This window comes from Eumetopias jubatus, unplaced genomic scaffold (assembly GCF_037043125.1).
Source record: "Eumetopias jubatus isolate StellerSeaLion01/CBP00866 unplaced genomic scaffold, mEumJub1_p1.0 scaffold_12, whole genome shotgun sequence".
NCBI classification, from domain to species: Eukaryota; Metazoa; Chordata; class Mammalia; order Carnivora; family Otariidae; genus Eumetopias; species Eumetopias jubatus.
This window is the reverse complement of record NW_028274818.1, coordinates 95,078,897-95,102,693: the sequence shown is the minus strand read 5'-3', so window position 1 is coordinate 95,102,693 and position 23,797 is coordinate 95,078,897. Positions and strand designations below refer to the sequence as shown.

The window sequence follows — 23,797 nt, the reverse complement described above, 5'->3', positions numbered from 1 at the left end:
TGAGCCAGCCAGGTGCCCCATCCATGAGTGCATTTTAAAGAATAATTAAAAGGCCCTATCCCTGTAACCATTACCCAGGGCCAGAAATGTGCTCCAGAGCACCACTTCACACCTTCTTCCTCTCCTCTAGGGCTATAAGCACTATCCTGACATTAGTGATGATAATTTCATGTATGAAATTAATATATTGAATATAATTGAATAATGAGACATATATATTTATATTATTATTTATATATATGAAATTTATATGTAGTTATAAGTTTATAAATATATATAATATATATAAATGGATTTCTAAACAATATACTGTGATACTGCCTGATTTTGAGCCTTATGGAAATGGAACTGGACTGTATGTCTTGTTTCTTCTGTGCTACAGTGTTTGCAAGGTAGTTACACATGGTTGTAGTCATCCATTTTTGTTGTTCTATAGTATTCCATTGTTTGAAATACCATTAATTTACATATCCATTTAACTGCCGATGACCATTGATTGTTTTCAGTTCTTGGCTGTTGGGAACAATGCTTCTAGGACCACTCTGTAGTCATATACGGGTATGTGAGTTTCTAGTGAACTTTCTTTTGTTCTACCCTGTGGGAATCACTGCTGTTCAGCACGACCAGGACTCTCCTTAATAATGCAGTTGGACTAATAGCCAAACTGTGGAAAGAGCCAAGATGCCCATCGACAGATGAATGGATAAAGAAGATGTGGTATATATACACAATGGAATATTATGCAGCCATCAAAAGGAATGAGATCTTGCCATTTGCAACGACGTGGATGGAACTGGAGGGTGTTATGCTGAGTGAAATAAGTCAATCAGAGAAAGACATGTATCACATGACCTCACTGATATGAGGAATTCTTAATCTCAGGAAACAAACTGAGGGTTACTGGAGTGGTTGGGGGTGGGAGGGATGGGGTGGCTGGGTGATAGACATTGGGGAGGGTATGTGCTACGGTGAGCGCTGTGAATTGTGCAAGACTGTTGAATCACAGATCTGTACTTCTGAAACAAATAACGCAACATATTTTAAGAAAAAAGATAAAGAAGAAGATAACAGGAGAGGAAGAAAAGGGGAGTATGTCAGAGGGGGAGACGAACCATGAGAGATGATGGACTCTGAAAAACAAACTGAGGGTTCTAGAGGGGAGGGGGGTAGGGGGATGGGTTAGCCTGGTGATGGGTATTGAGGAGGGCACGTTCTGCATGGAGCACTGGGTGTTATAAACAAACAATGAATCATGGAACACTGCACCAAAAACTAATGATGTAATATATGGTGATTAACATAACAATAAAAAAATTAAAAAAAAATAATGCAGTTGGACTCTCCCTAATTCTACAAGGGGCAACTGAGAGGAAGAGGAGGGGCATGACGGGCCCAAGGTCACTCAGGCAGCTGGTGGCAGAACTCAGACAATAATCAGGGTCTTTTCCAGATGTAGTCCACTTCCGTATCCCCCCAAACTGAGGGAATTTGGGAGAGGTGGCACCAGGATTAGATGAGTGAGGCACTACCTTGTGGTGTAAAATGTAAAGGGGCACGAAGGTACTTGGCAATCAAGATTGATACTTAAATTTTTTTAGATCGGCAAACTACAGCTTGTGCAGCCAACTGTTTTTGTAAATAAAGTTTTTTTTTATTTTTTGATATTGCATTCAAATATTGTTTATCTTGATTACTAAATTCTTGGGAACCCCCTTAAATTCTGTGCCAGAAGGCAGCGCCTCATTCTCCTCTCCCTAATCCCAGCCCTGCAACCCAGGACCCAGCGTCCCTCTTCAACTTCGCCATCCTAAACCTTCTCCAAAGCTTTCCAGCCCGGTCGTCACCACTGCTTTCTGTCCCTAGGGGGCGCGGTCGTCCTGTCTCCTGCATGTCGTTCCCTCTCTCAATTCCCAGGTGAGGCGCCTGTCCCTGGAACCGAGGGAGGGACGCGCCTGGGTGCCGGGCCGGCGCGTGCCCGTGACAAAGCCTCGGACTGGGTTGCCCGGGTGATCCCCAAGGGCAGCAACCAGGCCTTGCGCGCTAAGGCGGGCTTCTGAAGCCTCTCGCTTGAGGAAAGTTCGCCCCAAGCCATTTCCTCTCACATTCTGTTTGGGGCCTGGAATGGCAGTTCCTACGCGGCTCTTTGTGGTGTGCTCACTGCCCAGACCGTTCCGCCCCATTTTTGCAAAAGCCACGGGATGGGTGGGGCAGTTTTTTGGGACTGGAGAAGAGAGCCGGGCTGGCCGGAACGAAATGCCCCTGGCCGAAGCTGGGTAAGGATGCACTGGACCCTCGGCATCCAGGTCTCGACGGTTGGGGGGACGCCCACATGAGTGGCTTAGGTGCAGGGTCAATGCTCTTCCCGTTTCCGAGGCCCTTTGCGAACGACTACATTTCCCGACAGGCCCAGTAGAGGCCTCTTTCCCGGAGTGGGGCGTCTGGTTCCAAGGATGCTGTCTCCGAGCCGCCGAGTTCCCACCGAGTTCCCTCGGAGGCCGGCCCTCGCGGAGCAGGGTCCCATTGCAACGCCGCTGGGGTTTCGTGTCCGAAGAGTGAGGGTGACCAGCCCCGCCTGGCTGCACCCCCAGGTGCCATGGAGGAGACCTGCGGGCCCTCACTAGGTAAGAGCTAGCGAAGGGCAGGAGCCCGAGCCCGCTGCCTCTTACCTGGAGCAGGGGTCATTTCTGAGCATCCACTTCCGCCGAACCCCTTCGATAGGTCGTTCCATGAACCCCCGCAAGCAGGTCGGTATTATCAGGATTGGAAGGGGCGGCATGTGCATCTCCACTGCCCTTTTCAGCTTTGTGCCCTCCATTCTCTTCCTGGAGTCCGCTCATTCCATTAGCTAACTCATTTTCCAACCATTCCTTAAACACTTGCTGCACCACAGCCCCTCTTGGCCTTAGAATCCAGACCTCCTACCATTCCCAAGGTCTCCACTGAATTCTGCCTTTAACTGCCCCCTCACCTCCGCGAAAACATGCACGCAGGTACAGACACCCAGGCGCTCCGGTACAGCTTTCTCAGAACTTGACACTACACCACTGTGACTAAAAGTCTGTATATCCCCAGCCTAGAGACACTTAGCCTTAGACAGTTTGGTAAGGTTAGATTTTATTATCATGTGTCATCGAGTCCAGCTATTGAGAGCTCCACACACCCAAGTTCAGGGCCTTGACCTTAGTTTATTAATACCCTGGACCCATTCCTGAAAAGGAAGGGCTATAGTGAAAGGAAAGTAACCTGTAGAGGTTTCCGAGGATAAACCGAGATAACCCTTTAGTTCAAAGTTCTCAGTTTTGGCTGTATACTATGTTATTATACCTGAGTGCAGCCTGAGCAAAAGAATTTTTAGAAACTGGTTAATTTTAATGTACAGCCAGGGTAGAGAGCCACTGCTTTAACCCTGAGGGCAGGTGGATGGGGCCTGGGATGGCCAGAAGCACTGGGCCAGGCACCTCCAGCTGGGAGCAGCATCAACCCTTTATCCTAGTATGGCGCACAAATTGTTAACATTTTCCATGTGTCCCCTGCAGAAACAGGAAGCACTGCCCTATATTAAGAAACGTGCCTTGGGTCCATAGTGTCTCATGGTTCTTCTCCCTCTCTGATTTCTCCCCCTTCAGATTTCCCTCCCTTCCCCTATGGTCCTCGGTGCTATTGCTTATGTTCCACATATGAGTGAAACGTATGATAATTGTCTTTCTCTGCTTGACTTATTTCACTTAGCATAATCCCCTCCAGTTCCAAACATGTTGATGCAAAAGTTGGGTATTCATCCTTTCTGATGGCTGAATAATATTCCACTGTATTTTTGTACCACACCTTATCCATTCACTTTCAGAGGGGAGGGGGGGTGGGGGGATGGGGTAGTAGGGGGGTGGGTACCAAGGAGCGCAGGTGTTGTGATGAGCACTGGGTGTTATACGCAACTAATGAATCACTGAACACTACATCAAAAACAACATAATAAAAAAGAAAAAGAAACATGCCTGACAACTTTGTGTAAGGTAATTGGAAGTAAGGCAAAACAAGCCAAAAAAGCCAACTAGGAAACATACAGTAATCTCCAGATGAGGTAAAGAAAGCCTGGGCTAGATTAGTGACAGGGAATGTCAGAGGAGACAGTTGTGGGATGCCTGGGTGGCTCAGTCGGTTAAGCATCTGCCTTCGGCTCGGGTCATGGTCCCAGGGTCCTGGGATCGAGTCCCGCATCGGGCTCCTTGCTCGGCGGGGAGCCTGCTTCTTCCTCTGCCTGCCTCTCTCTCTCTCTCTCTCTCTCTCTCTCTGACAAATAAATAAATAAATAAGTCTTTAAAAAAAAAGAGACAGTTGTGACAGTCACAGAAAGAATGAGAGACTATGGTGGCTACCTAGATGGAAGTTTTTGGCAGGCTGTGGCTCTTTTAATTGTCATAAGGGCTGATTGCACTAACATATCCTAGTTGACTCCCAGAAGAGAGTCACCAGAACTGCTGTAGTCTTTCTAGAACTCTTGAGACCATGAGTAGGCTGGGGTCACTGTGGCTGGCCCAGTGTCAGGCACTAGCAAATTGAACTATATCCATTTACAGAGTTAAAAGAGCTTCTGCTTTATGGTGGCCAGAGGCCCTTTCTGATATGGGGCAGCAGCTACACTCCTGGGGATAATTCCTCACAAGAAATTCAACAGGGTAAAAACAAGCTCAGTGCATGGCATGAAAACACTTATTATAACATTATTATAATAATGATATATTCCAAAAATAAAGGAAATGAATAAAACAAAAGAATTTAACTTAAATAGCTAGCATTAAGGGGCACCTGGGTGGCTCAGTCGGTTAAGCCTCCAGATCTTGATTTCAGCTCAAGTCATAATCTCAGGATCCTGGGATCGAGCCCCGGGTCAGGCTCCATGCTCAGTGGGAAGTCAGCTTGAGGATTTCTCTCTCTCTCTCCCTCTGCCCCTCCCCCCACTCTAGTGCTCTCTCTCTCCCTCTCTCAAATAAATAAATAAATCTAAAAATAAATAAATAGCATGAAAATACGATCATTATGAAAATGTGAATGAACCAAAAAGAATCTTCTTTTGGGGAAGCAGAATTAGATTCAACTTTTGCTTGGAGTAGCTTCCTCTTGCTCAGTAACTAAATTATGATTATAGAGTTGGCATGTGGGCAAAGCCTGAAGAAACTTGCTAATGTGAACATATTTTTCTTAGAGAAGGTCAGAATTATGGAGAAAAGGGGATTTCTTTTTCAAAATTGTCCCAGTGAGAGACATTGTAGCATAGAAATTAGGAGAAAGCTCTCTCAAGCCAGATCATTTGGGTCCTGGTTCTGCCACCTCCCAAATGGATGGCCTTTGGCAAGATTAAGACTTTTCAGTGGCTTGGTTTCTTCATCCGTAAAATGGGATAATAGTCCCCATGTTAGAGAGTTGTTCGGAGTTTAATCTATATGTGGAAACTCTTAGAACAGCACCTGGAATATAGTAAGTATTCTATAAGTGCTATTTAAACTGTTATGTATAATGTAATAAAATCTTTTAAAACATTGGCCAATCAGCACTGATACTCCTGTCCACCCTCTACACCTCAGAAAAATCTTAGCATATTTGGACTGACAGCTTTATTGAAGTTACAGATAATAAAATGCACCCATTTGAAGTGTAGTCTGATCTTTGATAAATGTATACATTAATAAACCACCATCATGATCAAGATACAGAACATTTCTATCACCCCTTCTTCATACCCCTTTCCAGTCGGCCTCTCCCTACCCCACTTATTCCCAGACAACAATTGGTTTGCTTTATGCTCCTATAAGTTAGTTTTGCCTATTGTAGAATTTCATATAAATGGAATCATACAATATGTACTCTTGTGTCTGGCTTCTCTGATCTAACATAATTTGAGTTTCATCTCTTTCTTGCATATAACAACAGTTGTTCCTTTTTGTTGCAGAGAATTCCGTTATATGGGTATCCCACAATTTGTTTATTCCTTCACCTATTGATAGACATTTGGACTATTTCCAGTTTTTGCCTATTATAAATAAAGCTGCTGTACAGATTTGTGAAAAAGTCTTTGTGTGGACATGTTTTCATTTTCCATGGGTAAATACCTCAGAGTAGAATTGCTGGGTCATACAGTAAGTATGCATTTAATTTACTATTAAGAAACTGTCAAACTGTTTTCCAAAGTGGCTGGACCATTACACATTTCACCAACAATGTATGAGGGTTCCAATTATCCCACATCCTTGATAACACTTGGTATTGTCAGTCTGTTAATTTTAGCCATTCTCGTGGTATGTAGTGATACTCATCATGGTTTTTATTTATTTTTTATTTAAATTCAATTAGCCAGGGTATAGAACATCACTAGTTTTTGATACAATGTTCAATGATTCATTAATTTTAATTTTATTTATTTATTTGACAAAGAGAGACACAGCGAGAGAGTGAACACAAGCAGGGGAAGTGGGAGAGGGAGAAACAGGCTTCCCGCTGAGCAGGGAGCCCGATGCAGGGCTCCATCCCAGGACCCTGGGGTCATGACCTGAGCCAAAGGCAGATGGTTAACGACTGAGCCACCCAGGCGCCCCCAATAATTCATTAATTGAGTATATCACCTAGTGTGCATCACATCACATGCCCTCTTTAATGACCATCACCAAGTTACCACATCCCCCCACCCCCACCCCTTCTGTAACCCTGTTTCCTGGAGTCCAGAGTCTCTCATAGTTTGTCTCTCCCTCTGATTTCTTCCTTAAATTTTATTAGGTTATGTTAGTCACCATACAATACATCATTAGTTTTTGATGTGGTGATCCACAATCCATTGTTTTTGTATAACACCCAGTGCTCCATGCAGTATGTGCCCCCCTTAATACCCTTCACCAGGCTAACCCATCCCTTCTCCCCCCTCCCCTCTAAAACCCTGTTTGTTTCTCAGAGTCCAGAGTCTCTCATGGTTCATCTCTCCCTCCGATTTCCCCCCCTTTCATTTTCCCTTCCTTCTCCTAATGTCCTCCATGCTATTCCTTACGTTCCACAAATAAGTGAAACCATATGATAATTGACTTTCTCTGCTTGACTTATTTCACTTAGCATAATCTCCTCCAGTCTCATCCATGTTGATGTAAAGGTTGGGTATTCATCCTTTCTGATGGCTGAGTAATATTCCATTGTCTATATGGACCACATCTTCTTTATCCATTCATCTGTTGAAGGGCATCTCGGCTCTTTCCACAGTTTGGCTATTGCGGACATTGCTGCTATGAACATTGGGGTGCATATGGCCCTTCTTTTCACTACACCTGTATCTTTGGGATAAATACCCAGGAGTGCAATTGCTGGGTCATAGGGTAGCTCTATTTTTAACTTTTTGAGGCACCTCCACACTGTTTTCCAAAGTGGCTGTACCAACTTGCATTCCCACCAACAGTGTAAGAGGGTTCCCTTTTCTCCACAACCTCTCCAACATTTGTTGTTTCTTTCCCTGTCCATTTTTGCCATTCTAACTGGTGTAAGGTGGTATCTCAATGTGCTTTTGATTTGAATTTCCTTGATGGCTAATGATGATGAACATTTTTTCATGTGTCTGTTAGCCATTTGTATGTCTTCTTCAGAGAAGTGTCTTTTCATATCTTCCGCCCATTTTTTGACTTGATTATTTGTTTTTTGGGTGTTGAGTTTGAGAAGTTCTTTATAGATCTTGGATACCAGCCCTTTATCTGTAGTGTCATTTGCAAATATCTTCCCCCATTCTGTGGGTTGCCTCTTTGTTTTGTTGACTGTTTCCTTTGCTGTGCAGAAGCTTTTTATCTTGATGAAGTCCCGAAAGTTCATTTTTGCTTTTGTTTCACTAGCTTTTGGAGATGTATCTTGAAAGAAGTTGCTGTGGCCAATGTCAAAGAGGTTACTGCCTATGTTCTCCTCTAGGATTTTGATGGATTCCTGTCTCACACTGAGGTCTTTCATCCACTTTGAGTTTATCTTTGTGAATGGTGTTAGACAATGGTCGAGTTTCATTCTTCTGCATGTGGCTGTCCAATTTTCCCAGCACCATTTATTGAAGAGACTGTCTTTTTTCCATTGCATGTTTTTTCCTGCTTTGTCAAAGATTATTTGACCATAGAGTTGAGGGTCCATATCTGGGTTCTCAATTCTGTTCCATTGGTCTGTATGTCTGTTTTTGTGCCAGTACCATGCTGTCTTGGTGATCACAGCTTTGTAATATAGCTTGAAATCAGACAACGTGATGCCCCCAGCTTTGTTTTTCTTTTTCAACATTTCCTTGGTGATTCGGGGTCTTTTCTGATTCCATACAAATTTGAGGATTGTTTGTTCCAGCACTTTGAAAAATGTCATTGGAATTTTGATCGGGATGGCATTGAAGGTATAGATTGCTCTGGGCAGCATAGACATTTTAACAATGTTTATTCTTCTGATCCATGAGTATGGAATGTTTTTCCATCTTTTTGTGTCTTCTTCAATTTCTTTAATGCGTGTTCTGTAGTTCCTAGAGTATAGATCCTTTACCTCTTTTGTTAGGTTTATTCCAAGGTATCTTATGGTTTTTGGTGCTATTGTAAATGGAATCGTTTCTCTAATTTCTCTTTCTACAGTTGCGTTGTTAGTGTATTAGAAAGCAACTGATTTCTGTGCATTGATTTTGTATCCTTGCAACATTACTGAATTGCTGTATGAGTTCTAGTAATTTGGGGGTGGAGTCTTTTGGGTTTTCCACATAAAGTATCATGCTGTCTGCGAAAAGAGAGAGTTTGACTTCTTCTTTGCTGATTTGAATATCTTTTATTTCTTTTTGTTGTCTGATTTCTCTTGCTAGGACTCCTAGTACTATGTTGAACAATAGTGGTGACAGTGGGCACCCTTGGCGTGTTCCTGATCTTAAGGGAAAGGCTCTCAGCTTTTCCCCATTGAGGATGATATTCGCTGTGGGTTTTTCAAAGATGGATTTTATGAACGTAAGGAATGTTCCCTCTATCCCTATACTCTGAAGAGTTTTAATCAGGAAAGGATGTTGTATTTTGTCAAATGCTTTTTCTGCATCATTTGAGAGGACCATATGGTTCTTCTCCCTCCTCTTATTAATGTGTTCTATCAAATTGTGTGATTTGCAAATGTTGAACCACGCTTGCATCCTGGGGATAAATCCCACTTGGTCGTGGTGGATGATCCTTTTAAGTTATTATTGGATCCTATTAGCTAGAATTTTGTTGAGAATTTTGTAATCCATATTCATCAGGAATATCAGTCTGACATTCTCCTTGTTGATGGGGTCTTTGCCTGCTTTGGGGGTTAAGGTAATGCTGGGCTCATAGAATGAGTCTGGAAGCTTTCCTTCTGTTTCTATTTTCTGAAACAGCTTCAGGAGAATAGGTATTATTTCTTCTTTGAATGTTTGGTAGAATCCCCCAGGGAATCCATCCGGCCCTGGACACTTGTTTTTTGGGAGGTTTTTGATCAGTGCTTCAATCTCATTACTGGTTATTGGCCTATTCAGGTTGTCAATTTCTTCCTCTTTCAGTCTTGGGAATTTATAGGTGTCCAGGAAGGCATTCATTTCTTCCAGGTTGCTTAATTTATTGACATATAGCTGTTGATGATAATTTCTGATAATTGTTTCTATTTCCTTGGTGTTAGCCGTGATCTCTCCCCTTTCACACCTAATTTTATTAATTTGGGTCCTTTCTCTTTTCTTTTGGATAAGTCTGGCCAGTGGTTTATCGATCTTATTAATTCTTTCAAAGAACCAGCCTCTAGTATCATTGATCTGATCTACTGTGTTTCTGGTTTCTAATTCATTGATCTCTGCTCTAATCTTAATTATTTCTCTTCTAATGCGTGGCTTAGGCATCGTTTGTTGTTTTTTCTCTAGTTCTTTAAGGTATACTTAGTTGGTGAATTCAGGATTTTTCTATTTTTTGAGTGAGACTTGGATGGCTATGTATTTCCCCCTTAGGACTGCCTTTGCAGTATCCCATAGGTTTTGGACTGATGTGTTTTCATTCTCATTGGTTTCCATGAATTGTTTAAGTTCTTCTTTGATTTCCTGGTTGACCCAAACATTCTTGAGCAGAGTGGTCTTTAGCTTCCAAGTGTTCAAATTTCTTCCATCTTTTCTTGTGATTGAGTTCCAGTTTTAAAGCATTATGGTCCTAGAATATGCAGGGAATAATCTCAATCTTTGGTATTGGTTGAGACCTGGTTTGTGACCCAGCATGTGGTCTATTCTGGAGAAAGTTCCATGTGTGCTCGAGAATGAGTATTCTGTTGTTTTAGGGTGGAATGTTCTGTATATACCTATGAGGTTCATTTGTTCCAGTGTGTCATTCAAAGCTCTTGTTTCCTTGTTGATTTTCTGCTTAGATGATCTATCCGTTGCTGAGAGTGGAGTATTGAGGTCTCCTACAATTACCATATTATTATCAATATGACTCTTTATTTTATCTGACAGTTGTCTTATGTAGATGGCTGCTCCCAGGTTGGGGCATACATATTTACAATTGTTAGATCTTCTTGTTGAATAGACCCTTTAAGAATGATATAGTGTCCTTCTATGTCTCTAACTACAGTCTTTAGCTTAACATCTAATTTGTCTGATAAAGAATTGGTACCCCAGCTTTATTTGAGGTCCGTTGGCATGGAAGATGGATCTCCATCCCTTCACTTTCAGTCTGGATGTGTCTTTAGGCTCCAAATGAGTCTCTTGTAGACAGCATATGGATGGGTCCTGTCATTTTATCCAATCTGCAAGCCTGTGCCATTTTATGGGAGCATTTAGGCCATTCACGTTGAGAGGGATTATTGAAAGATGTGAATTTATTTTCATCAGGTTGCCTGTGAAGTCCTTGTTTCTATAGATTGTCTCTGTAAATTTCTGTTGTATATCACTCTTGGGGTCTTTCTCTCTTTATAGAACCCCCCTTAATATTTCTTGCAGGGCCAGCTTAGTGGTCCCATTTTCTCTCAGTTTCTGCCGGTCTTGGAAGCTCTGCATCTCTCCATCCATTCTAAATGACAGCCTTGCCGGATAAAGTATTCTTGGCTGCATGTTCTTCTCATTCAGTACCCTGAATATGTCTGGCTTGTCAGGTCTCTGTGGATAGGTCTGACATTTTTCTGATGTTCCTCCCTCTGTACATAAGGAATTGCTTCCCTCTAACTGCCCTTAAGATGGTTTCCTTGGTTCTAAGATTTGTGAGTTTTACTATTACACTCTGGGGTGTTGGCCTGTTTTCCTTGATCTTGGGAGGGGACCTCTCTGCCTCTAGGACGTGAATGTTTCATTCTCCAGATTAGGGACGGTCTCAGCTACAATTTGCTCAAATATCTTCTCGTCCTCTCTCTCTCTCCACTCCCTCAGGGATCCCAATAATTCTGACATTGGAATATTTCATGGCGTCACTTATTTCTTTAATTCTGTTTTCATGGATTTTGAGCTGTTTCTCCCAGGCCACCTCCTTATCCTTGTTTTCTATCAGTTTGTCTTCTAGATCATTAATTCGTTCTTCTGCCTCGTTTACCCAAGGTGTTAAGATTATCTAGATTAGATTGGATCTCACTGATAGCATTTTTAAGTTCTGCCAATTCAGCTTTCATTTCTGCCCTTAGAGACTCTATGGTGCCATTAATTGATTTCTCCATTCTAGCTTCTGTCTTCACAATTGCTACCCTGAATTCCATCTCTGAGATCTTGGTTATATCTGAATCCATTTGTAAATCTGTGGCATCATAAGTCATAATCTCTGAGTCTTTTCTATTTTGGGGGTTCCTCCTCCCGGTCATTCTGTTGCGGGGTGGTTGAGGGAATGTATACAATCCAAATTAATGACCAGAACCCAAGAAAGATGCACCTGTTTTCTAGGGACCCTAGGGCTGTTGGCCTCTTGTTTCCCCAGCCTGTCTTCTCGGGGAGGAGTCTACCACACTGTTATTCAGGCAATCCTGTTTGGGCAGAGTTGCCCTTCCCCCTGTGGGGGTCAATGTGCTCAGTGAAAACTGTTTTTTGGGGGCTTTTGTTCTCTGGCAGCTTTCCCTGGTGGCTTTCCGCATCTCTTCCGAGAGTCAAAGCAGAAGAGACCATGTCCAACCCTCTACTTCAGAACAGAGAGATTGTAGTCTGTTCTTCAGTGAACTCTCCAGGCCACACTATCTCTGTTTCTGTGTGTGCTGCTATAAATGGCAGCGTCCTGGGTTGTGTGCCTCTCAGCAACACTCCAGTCCTTGCCTCCAGGTTGGGGCACATCTCTGCCCTTTGTGCTTCTAAAACCGCCAGCCACCCCCAGTTCCCACATGCACCCTGCCATTCCGGGTTTCAGTCCAGGGGGCGGGGGGCTGCCCTAAAGTCTTTTCCCCACTTGTACCGGTCTTCAAGTCTGTGTCCCATCACCAGCACGGGAGGCTTTCGCTCACTGGCAGTGCAGGATTTCAAAGGCTCTCTCCCCCTTCTATTTATCTTCCGATATGTGCCCATGGAATCATGGCTCCCCGCTTCATACTTGAAACCAACTGCCTGTGATAATCTGTTTGTAGAGATCCAGATATATCTTCTTATATCACAGGCTGATTTCATGGGTGTTCAGACTGGTCTGGTAGATATCCAGCTCAATTCAGGGGACCGGTTGGAATAGGGTCCCCTACTCCTCTGCCATCTTTTTTTCTCTCTCTGGGCAGCATAGACATTTTAACAATGTTTATCGTTCCAATCCATGAACATGGAATGTTTTTCCATCTCCTTGTGCCTTCCTCAATTTCTTTCATAAGTGTTCTGTAGTTTCTAGAGTACAGATCCTTTACCTCATTGGTTAGGTTTATTCCTAAGTATCTGATGGTTTTGGGTGCTATTGTAAATGGAATCGATTCCTTAATTGCTCTTTCTACAGTCACCTTGTTAGTGTATAGAAATGCAACTGATTTCTGTGCATTGATTTTGTATCCTGCCACATTGCTGAATTGCTCTATGAGTTCTAATAACTTGGGGGTGGAATCTTTGGGTTTTCCACATAAAGTATCATGTCATCTGCAAAGAGAGAGTTTGACTTCTTCTTTGCCAATTTGAATAGCTTTTATTTCTTTTTGTTGTCTGATTGCTTAAGCTAGGACTCTTAGTACGAGGTTGAACAATAATGGTGAGAGTGGGCATCCCTGTCATGTTCCTGACCTTAAGGGAAAAGCCCTCAGTTTTTCCCCATTGAGAATGATACTTGCTGTGGGCTTTTCACAGATGGCTTTTATGATGTTGAGGTATGTTCCCTCTATCCCTATACTTTGAAGAGTTTTAATCAAGAAAGGATGCTGTGTTTTGTCAAATGCTTTCTCTGCATCAATTGAGAGGATCATATGGTTCTTGTCTTGTCTTTTATTAATGTGCTCTATCACGTTGATTGATTTGGGAATGTTGAACCACCCTTGCAAACGCAGGAATAAATCCTATCTGGTCATGGTGAATAATCCTTTTAATGTACTGTTGTATCCTATTGGCTAGGATCTTGGTGAGTGTTTTGGCATCCATGTTCATCAGGGATATTGTTCTGTAATTCTCCTTTTTGATGGGGTCTTTGTCTGGTTTTGGGACCAAGGTGATGCTGGCCTCATAGAATGAGTTTGGAAGTTTTCCTTCGATTTCTATTTTTTTTAAAAAACAGCTTCAGTAGAATAGGTATGATTTCTTCTTTAAATGTTTAGTAGAATTCCCCTGGGAAGCCATCTGGCCCTGGACTCTTGTTTTTTGGGAGGATTTTGATTACTGCTTCAATTTCCTTGCTGATTTTTGGTCTATTCAGATTGTCTATTTCTTCCTGTTTCAATCTTGGTAGTTTGTAAGTTTCCCAGAATGCATCCATTTCTTCCAGCTTGCTTAATTTGTTGGCATGTAGCTGCTGGTAATAATTTCTAATAACTGTTTCTATTTCCTTGCTGCTAGTCATGATCTCTCCCCTTTCATTCATGATATTATAAATTTGGGTCCTTTCCCTTTTCTTTTGGGTAAATGTGGCCAGAGGTTTATTGATCTTATTAATTCTTTCAAACAACCAGCTTCTAGTTTCATTGATCTGTCCTACTGTTTTTCTCATTTCTATTTCATTGATCTCTGCTCTAAGCTTTATTATTTCCCTTCTCCTGCTTGGTGTAGGTTTTATTTGCTGTTCTTTCTCCAGCTCTTTTAGGTGTAAGTTTAGCTTGTGTATTTTGGATTTTTCTAATTTTTTGAGAGAGGCTTGGATGGCTATGTACTTCCCTCTTAGAACTCCCTTTGCAGTATCCCATGGGGTTTGAACTGATATGTTTTCATTCTTATTAGTTTCAATGAATTGTTTAAGTTCTTCTTTAATTTCCTGGTTGACCCAACCATTCTTTAGCAGGATGCTCCTTGACCTCCAGGTGTTTGAGTTACTTCTAAATTTCTTCTTGTGATTGAATTTCAGTTTCGAAGCATTGTGGTCTGAAAATATGCAGAGAATAATCTTAGTCTTTTGGTTCATCATGGTTTTTAATTTGCATTTCCCCCATGACTGATGATAGCACATTACTTTTATTTTTTTATTTTATTTTATTTTATTTTTTGAGAGAGCAAGAGACAGAGAGCAAGAGCATGTGAATGGGAGTGGGAGGGCAGAGGGAGAGGGAGAGCAAATCTTTTTTTTAATTTAAATTTAATTAATTAACATATAATTTATTATTTGTTTCAGAGGTACAGATCTGTGATTCATCAGTCTTATATAATACCCAGTGCTCATTACATCACATGCCCTCCTTAATGTACATCACCCAGTTACCCCATCCCTCCACCCCTCTCCCCTCCAGCAACCCTTAGTTTGTTTCCTATGATTACAAGTCTCTTAGGGTTAGTCTCTCTCTCTGGTTTCCTCTTGTTTTATGTTTTCCTCTCTTCCCCTATGATCCTCTGTTTTGTTTCTTAAATTCACATATCAGTGAGATCATATGATAATTGTCTTTCTCTGATTGACTTATTTTGCTTAGCATAATACCTTCTAGTTCCATCCACGTTGTTGCAAATGGCAAAATTTCTTTTTTTTTATGGCTGAGTAATATTCCAGTGTGTGTGTGTGTGTGTGTGTGTGTGTGTGTGTGTGTGTGTGTGTGTTTGGCACATCTTCTTTATCCACTCATCTGTCGATGGACATCTGGTCTCTTTCCATAATTTGGCTATTGTGGACATTGCTGCTATAAACATTACATTATTATGAAATGAAAGAAGAAAATAAAAAGTACAGACTCAACCATTAAACTTTTAGCAAGTTGGACTACATCTCAATGTGTACTTTATTTAATTAACTTCATCTTAACCAACTCTCGACTCACTTCAAGTGCCCATTAAGTTTCATCTACAAAAGAAGGCAAAAAGTTTCAATAAAACAGACCATAGTACAGGAATTACAAATTCACTGTTACAAATTCTAAACATTTAAAGATAGGGTGTAGTTTCACAGAAAATGTTTAGCAATTAATGAAGACTTAAAACCCCATCTTTTTCATTTTATGCAACTGAAAGGTCTAAGGGTACAGATCTTTCTCAATTCTGGTACATCTTGATCCAGGGGTTCAAATATTATCAACAAGGCTAGATCTATCCCTGTCTTTCAGGCCTGCCCTGAAAAATGGCTTCAGTATTGGCTTCAATCTAACGTTCCAGACTGAAACTCTAGCAACTCCAGGTCCAGTTGAAGTACTACTACATCTCAGTAGTCCAAGAAATAAGTCCCCAAATTGAGACTCATGGACATGTATCCCTCCCAAACCAATTACTATGGTTAGGAGGACAGAATGTTCTGGTTTATCTAAGCCTGGATCATGTGGCCCCTTTTGCAGCTGGAGGACAGAGTCAACCCCACCAGAACTGAGAACTGAAAATGAGAAAGGAGTCGGATTTTACAAAGAAAACCCAGGATGTTATTACCATATTATTACCCATATGTTGGGCAGAGACACAAAACATTAGATGGCCACTATAACAAGCTTCACCTGCTCCAAGGGCAGAGGGAGCTAATAGCCCCTTTTTAGACCCTATCATCCTATTGTCATTAGCCCACTAGTGAGCTCCACCCTGATTCTGTCTTATCTCTAAGTCCCTTCACAGTTCATCTTCACTAACTCATATCCTGTATCCTCCCTTTCTGGGACAATTCTAATTTCAGATATCTTGTCTTAGGCCTCCCCATAAACAAAAGTTATATTTAGTAGATCAGATGTTGGATTGCTTTGGACAATGTGGTCATGGTATATAGAATCCCAAGAAAGACATACAAGAGAAACTGACATGGAATTGTTGCTCCACACCCTTCACCACCAACAGCTGAGGCATGTCTGAAAAGGGGCTGGGATGCTGCCCACTGGGGTTTACTTAACAACTGGTAAGTTTGTTCTCCCCCTGCCTAAGGCAAAGAAAAACCTAAACTAGAAACTAGAAGCTTTGGAAGCAGCCCAATTACTTGATTGCATGAGAGAGACCCTAAGAAATAATGGTGGGTACAAAGACTGAAGGAGCTGCTCTACACTGCCTCTACACAGAGCAGCTAGGAGAGTGCAAACTACCTAAATAGAAGGCTGAGTACTGGGCAGGTGCACCACATGGGAGCAACAGTAGCACCACATGGGAGGGATGGCAGCATCTCTCAGGGCATTCACCAAGTCCCAGCAAGAAAAATTCTTCATGGAAACGTCCAAGCTGAGACAAAGGGATGGGAAGGCCCAGGCAATTGTTTGGCAAGGACCAACAAAACTCTGAGTGGAGGGAGGAGAGCCTAGAATGTTTTCTTTTTTTAATTAACATATGTATTATTTGTTTCAGGGGTACAGGTCTGTGATTCATCAGTCTTACACAATTCACAGTGCTTACCATAGCACATACCCTCCCCAATGGCCATCACCCAGCCACCCCAAACCTCCCCCCTACCCCTCCCACTTCAGCAAACTTCATTTTGTTTCCTGAGATTAAGAGTCTCTTGTGGTTTGTCTCCCTTTCTGGTTTCATCTTGTTTCATTTTTTTCCCTCCCTTCCCCTATGATCCTCTATCTTTTTTCTCAAATTGCTCATATCAGTGAGATCATATGATAATTGTCTTTCTCTGATTGACTTATTTTGCTTACCATAATACCCTCTAGTTCCATCCACATCATTGCAAATGGCAAGATTTCATTTTTTATGGCTGCATAATATTCCAGTGTGTGTGTGTGTGTGTGTGTGTGTGTGTGTGTGTGTGTGTGTGTGTGTGTGCATACCACATCTTCTTTATCTATTCATCTGTTGGTGGACCTCTAGGCTCTTTCCATAGTTTGGCTATTGTGGACATGGCTGCTATAAACATTGGGGTGCACGTGCCCCTTCAGATCACTACATTTGTATCGTTGGGGTAAATACCCAGTAGTGAAATTGCTGGGTCATAAGGTAGCTCTATTTTCAACTGTTTGAGGAACCTCCATACTTCTTTCAAGAGCAGCTGCACCAGCTTGCATTCCCACCAACGGTGTAGGAGGGTTCCCCTTTCTCCTCATCCTTGCCAACATCTGTCATTTCCTGACTTGTTAATTTTAGCCATTCTGATTAGTGTGAGGTGATATCTCAATGTAGTTTTGATTTGTATTTCCCTGATGCCAAGTGATATTGCGCACTTTTTCATGTGTCTGTTGGCCATTTGGATGTCTTCTTTGCAGAAATGTCTGTTCATGTCTTCTGCCCATTTCTTGACTGGATTTTTTGTTCTTTGGGTGTTGAGTTTCATAAGTTCTTTATAGATTTTGGATACGAGCCCTTTATCTGATATGTCATTTGCAAATATCTTCTCCCATTCTGTCGGTTGTCTTTTGCTTTTGTGGACTATTTCCTTTGCTGTGCGAAAGCTTTTTATCTTGATGAAGTCCCAATAGTTCATTTTGCCCTTGCTTCCCTTGCCTTTGGCAATGTTTCTAGGAAGAAGTTGCTGCAGCTGAGGTCAAAGAGATTGCTGCCTGTGCTCTCTTCAAGGATTTTGATGGATTCCTGTCTCACATTTAGGTCTTTCATCCATTTTGAGTCTATTTTTGTGTGTGGTGTAAGGAAATGGTCCAGTTTCATTCTTCTGCATGTGGCTGTCCAATTTTCCCAACACCATTTGTTGAAGAGACTGTCTTTTTTCCATCGGACATTCTTTCTTGCTTTGTCAAAGATTAGTTGACCACAGAGTTGAGGGTCCATTTATGGACTCTCTATTCTGTTCCGTTGATCTGTGTGTCTGTTTTTGTGCCAGTACCATACTGTCTTGATGATTATACCTTTGTAATAGAGCTTGAAGTCCAGAGTTGTGATGCTTCCAGCTTTGGTTTTCTTTTTCAACATTCCTCTGGCTATTTGGGGCCTTTGCTGGTTCCATACAAATTTTAGGATTATTTGTTCCATTTCTTTGAAAGAAGTTGATGGTATTTTGATAGGGATTGCATTAAATGTGTAGATTGCTCTAGGTAGCATAGACATTTTCACAATATTTGTTATTCTAATCCATGAGCATGGAACATTTTTCCATTTCTTTGTGTCTCCCTCAATTTCTTTCAAGAGTATTCTATAGTTTTCTGAGTACAGATTCTTTGCCTCTTTGGTTAGATTTATTCCTAGGTATCTATGGTTTTGGGTGCAATTGTAAGTGGGATTGACTCCTCAATTTCTCTTTCTTCTGTCTTGTTGTTGGTGTATAGAAATGCAACTGATTTCTGTGCATTGATTTTATATCCTACCACTTTACTGAATTCCAGTATGAGTTCTAGCAGTTTTGGGGTGGACTCCTTTGGATTTTCCACATAAAGTATCATATCATCTGCAAAGAGTGAGAGTTTGACTTCTTCTTTGCCGATTCAGATGCCTTTTATTTCTTTTTGTTGTCTGATTGCTGTGGCTAGGACTTCTAATACTATGTTGAATAGCAGTAGTGATCGTGGACATCCCTGCCGTCTTCCTGACCTTAGGGGGAAAGCTCTCGGTTTTTCCCCATTGCGAATGATATTCACTGTGGGTTTTTCATAGATGGCTTTTATGATATTGAGGTATGTACCCTCTATCCCTACACTGTGAAGAGTAGTCCCATCCCAAGAAACTATACTGTACTTTGTCAAATGCTTTTTCTGCATCTATTGAGAGGATCATAGGGTTCTTGTTCTTTCTTTTATTAATGTATTCTATCACACTGAGTGATTTGCGGATGTTGAACCAACCTTGCAGGCCAGGAATAAATCCCACTTGTTTGTGGTGATTAATCCTTTTAATGTACTGTTGGATCCTATTGGCTACTATTTTGGTGAGAATTTTTGCATCCATGTTCATCAGGGATATTAGTCTGTAATTCTCCTTTTGATGGGGTCTTTGTCTGGTTTTGGGATCAAGGAAATGCTGGCTTCATAGAATGGGTTTGGTTTTCCTCCCATTTCTATTTTTGGAACAGTTTCAGAAGAATAGGTAATAATTCTTCTTTAAATGTTTGGTAGAATTTCCCTGGGAAGCTGTCTGGCCCTGGACTCTTGTTTGTTGGGAGATTTTTGATGACTGCTTCAATTTTGTTTGTGGTTATGGTCTGTTCAGGTTTTCTATTTCTTCCTGGTTCAGTTTTAGTAGTTTATACATCTCTAGGAATGCATCCATTTCTTCCAGATTGTCTAATTTCCTGGCATATCGTTGCTCATAATGTGTTCTTATAATTGTTTGTATTTCTTTGGTGTTGGTTGTGATCCCTCCTCTTTCATTCATGATTTTATTTATTTGGGTCCTTTTGAATGTTTTCAAGTAAAAACAGTCTTGGTCATTTCCTTTCTTCAAAAGCCATAATCACAACCTCTCCAACATTTGTTATTTCTTTCCCTGTCCATTTTTGCCATTCTAACTGGTGTAAGGTGGTATCTCAATGTGGTTTTGTTTTGAGTTTCCCTGATGGCTAATGATGATGAACAGTTTTTCATGTGTCTGTTAGCCATTTGTATGTCTTCTTCAGAGAGGGAGAGGTTGTGGAGAAAGGGGAACCCTCTTACACTGTTGGTGGGGATGCAAGTTGGTACAGCCACTTTGGAAAACAGTGTGGAGGTGCCTCAAAAATTTAAAAATAGAGCTACCCTATGACCCAGCAATTGCACTCCTGGGTATTTACCCCAAAGACATAGATGTAGTGAAAAGAAGGGCCATATGCACCCCAATGTTCATAGCAGCAATGTCTGCAATAGCCAAACTGTGGAAAGAGCCGAGATGCCCTTCAACAGATGAATGGATAAAGAAGATGTGGTCCATACATACAATGGAATATGACTCAGCCATCAGAAAGGATGAATATCAACTTTTACATCAACATGGATGGGACTGGAGGAGATTACGCTCAGTGAAATAAGTCAAGCAGAGAAAGTCAATTATCATATGGTTTCACTTATGTGTGGAACATAAGGAATAGCATGGAGGACATTAGAAGAAGGAAGGGAAACATGGGGGGGAATCGGAGGGGGAGACAAACCATGAGAGACTATGGACTCTGAGAAACAAACAGGGTTTTAGAGGGGAGGGGGAGGGGGAATTGGTTAGCCCGGTGCTGGGTATTAAGGAGGGCACGTACTGCATGGAGCACTGGGTGTTCTACAAAAACAATGGATTGTGGATCACCACATCAAAAACTAATGATGTATTGTATGGTGACTAACATAACATAATAAAATTTTTTTTAAATGTATAAAAAAAAGCCATAATCATAAGCTGAGGGGACTGTATGCCATGTACCTCTAACTGGAATAAGGCCCATCTTCTCAGCAACAAGTCCAAACTCCAACTGGGAAATATCAATCATAGGAAGAATTCCATTATAGCTCATTGAGGGCTCTGGAATAATTCAGAAGCACTATAACATTTGACTGTTCAACAAGGTTACTTTTAAAAAAGCTTCAGAAAGTTAAGTAGAAGCTAGTGTTCAGTTTCAAATCAACAGGAGGAATAGTTATGGAGCAGCCCCTACCTAAAAATGTACATTTTCCATTTTTCTTTTCTATATTCAGATTAAGTAGAAAAATTCATTTTTCTTTTATATATTAAATTCATATTAGTTACATCAGTCCTGATCAAAGCTGGAGGCATCCTGTTGGCTTATGGTTCTGCAAAGGCATTTATATAGGGTTAACTAATGTAACATGGTTGAAGCATTCAATAAAAACATATTTTTAGAACAACTATTTCATGCCAGGTTTTGTGCTAGTGCAGAGGACAGAACAGTGCACCAGGCAGAAATTAGCCCTGCACTATCTTGTAGCTTTCTAGTGACTGACTTTGACAAAGGGCTTATACAAGTCTCCCTAGGCTTTCTTCTTTTTCCTCTAAGTAGTCAGATTTTTCAGATTGAATAATATACTTAGCAGTAGACACTTGTCAAGTCTGTGGCTACCCAGTATCTTTTGAATATGTTTCTTATACTTGGGGATTTTCTCCAAGATAGAATTCCTGCCTCCTTAAGGTAGAAGGCAGAACTCAATTTCCCAGCCTTTCTTGAAGTTAGAGCATAGGCAATGACCTAGCTATTGTCAACTGGGGCACACATGATTCTCTGATTCAGAGGACTTCAACTCAAGGATGCAGGCTTCATGAAGAAGGATGTTAGGGTAGAAGAATCTGGCTTTCCAGAGCAGCATGGGTGAAGTTTTTGGCATCTGGAGTCCAGTAGTGCAAAATGTGGTGGTGTCTCACGGCAGCTGGCCCATAGAGTAGCTTGCTTCTGGCTGCACAGATTATTGGCTTCTCTGGCCATACCAAAAACACTTTGAGCTACCTGATTTTCAATTGCTTATCTTTTTAAAACCAATTAGAGTGAGTTATGTTCTTTGCAAAGAACTGTAACTAATACATATACTGAGCTACTGTTTCATGCCAGACACTAAGCTGGCATATTCCTGTTACTTTACTTAAATTTCATAAACTTCATTTAAGGTATAAATTATTATACATTGTACAGATGAAAAAACTGAGATTCAAAAGAACACTTAATTCATTCTACAAATAGTTATTAAAGACCTACTGTGTGCCAGCCACTGGGAATAGGGTATTGAAGGAAATAGTTCCCTGCAACTATAAAAAGAATGGCACATTGGTTTTTTTAAGTGTCCCTTACCAAAATAAGAGGTACCAAACAGCAGCTGTCTGGAGAGAAGGACCTCATGGCAGTAAGGCCTCATTTTAAATATAGAAAACCCCTAAAAATAGCCACCCATGTTACAGACTCAACAGGTGATTGGTCCAAAAAGAGGGGAGGAGAATCTAGGCCTCGGTGAAGGAGAGTGAAAAGACAGTGCAGTTTCCAGCTTCTCTCACCCACCGCAATGGCTCTGCCTCTGAGGTCCTTGAGTCGGGGCTTGGCAAGTGCAGCAAAGGGAGACCACGGAGGGGCAGGAGGTGAGTAGGGCTGGACCTGACCCTGTGGCTTGCCTACTTGTACCTCTCTCCCACCTGTGTGGTCTTCCAGGGTCTGACCAGGCCCTCACTGACCAACCCTCCCACTCTGACCTTCAGAGGCCCTGGCCTCCCCACTTCTCTTTCATCTCTGCTTACCCCCTCCTTCTGCAGCCAGCACCTGGCGCCTCCTGACCTTCGTGCTGGCACTGCCGAGCGTGGCCCTCTGCACCCTCAACTCCTGGCTCCACGCGGGCCACCACGAACGCCCTAAGTTTATCCCCTACCACCACCTCCGTATCCGCACCAAGGTACGTTGGCCTGAGGCCTCTGCCCCCAGGGCGGGAGGGAGGGTCAGATGGGCAAAGGGTGTGGGGGAGGGGGAGAAGGGGCCTTGGAACCCCCAGGCCCAGACCACGCTGATAATCCGCTCTCCCTTTCTTCACAGCCCTACTCCTGGGGAGACGGCAACCGCACCCTTTTCCACAATCCCCGTGTCAACCCTCTGCCCACTGGCTATGAACAGCCCTGAGGCCCAGGCAGATGCCACCAGGCGCAATAAAGGTGTGGAAACTGTGTGTCCGCAGGCTCCCTGGGGACCGTGGGGTGCGGTGGGGACCGAGGAGCTCTACTGGGCGCAGGTGCACAGTGCAGTCTGTGCTCCGCTTGCTCTTCCCAAGGCCATAATTTGGGAGGTGCTCAGGGGAATGTCCTTGATGACTAGGTAGGAGATCTTCATCCCCACACCTTTTCTCTCACCTATTAATAATTAGGGCTCTAGGCTGTAAAGGTCTTTCACATAACACTGAATCCTCACAGTATCTCTGGGAACAAGATATAATTTTGGTTCCCATTCTCTAGAGGAGGAATTGAGATTCTCAGAGATTAAATGACTTAAATGAGGCCCCTCCTCAGAAGTCCCCTGATAACTCAGGGCTGCAGACAACTTTTTGCCTGACACACTGACAGTATTTGTGAATTCTGGCTTTCTGGAGACAACCGTGATTTCAAATAGAGGACCTACAGCCCTATGTGTGAGGCTTCATGACCTAATTTTGGATTTGGAATATTTCAGCCATTCTCTATGACCACCTTTAATGGGTCTTCTGTATTGTCTGGGACATCAGATGCTCCTTTTTAGAAGCCTGGCTTTCCCAGTCTTTGGGGACCTCATTCAAGGGGAATATTGGTTCAAACATGTTCAGGACATTTCACTCCCCTCCTAGGACATTCTGCTCATTTGCCATTACCAAGGAGCCTCAAGCCTGTGCTGAGCCCCATGAGCAACACACACATAGAGTTCTTCCTTTGGCTTCTCCCCTAATATTACTCATGGCACCATTAAGAAAAGATTATCTCAGGCCTCAGTCACCTGAAAAACTGAGAGAATGTTTTCTA

At 42.2% G+C, this 23,797-nt stretch overlaps 1 protein-coding gene across 1 annotated transcript; it reads left to right on the top strand.

Moving 5' to 3' along the window:
• Nucleotides 1-22,329: 22,329 nt before the first annotated feature.
• On the top strand, nt 22,330-22,969 carry COX6A2 (cytochrome c oxidase subunit 6A2). The gene is made up of 3 exons (XM_028110247.2): nt 22,330-22,402; nt 22,574-22,710; nt 22,848-22,969. The coding sequence occupies exons 1-3, from the start codon at nt 22,330-22,332 to the stop codon at nt 22,929-22,931; spliced, it is 294 nt and encodes a 97-aa protein (XP_027966048.1). The 3' UTR covers nt 22,932-22,969.
• The last annotated feature ends 828 nt before the right edge of the window (nt 22,970-23,797 follow it).

Bases quoted from the DNA above. Each gene is read 5' to 3' on its own strand.
- COX6A2 (XM_028110247.2), top strand. From the start codon at position 22,330: ATGGCTCTGCCTCTGAGGTCCTTGAGTCGGGGCTTGGCAAGTGCAGCA. The intron at 22,403-22,573 runs GTGAGTAGGGCT...CTCCTTCTGCAG, and splicing joins AGACCACGGAGGGGCAGGAG to CCAGCACCTGGCGCCTCCTG. The intron at 22,711-22,847 runs GTACGTTGGCCT...CTTTCTTCACAG, and splicing joins ACCTCCGTATCCGCACCAAG to CCCTACTCCTGGGGAGACGG.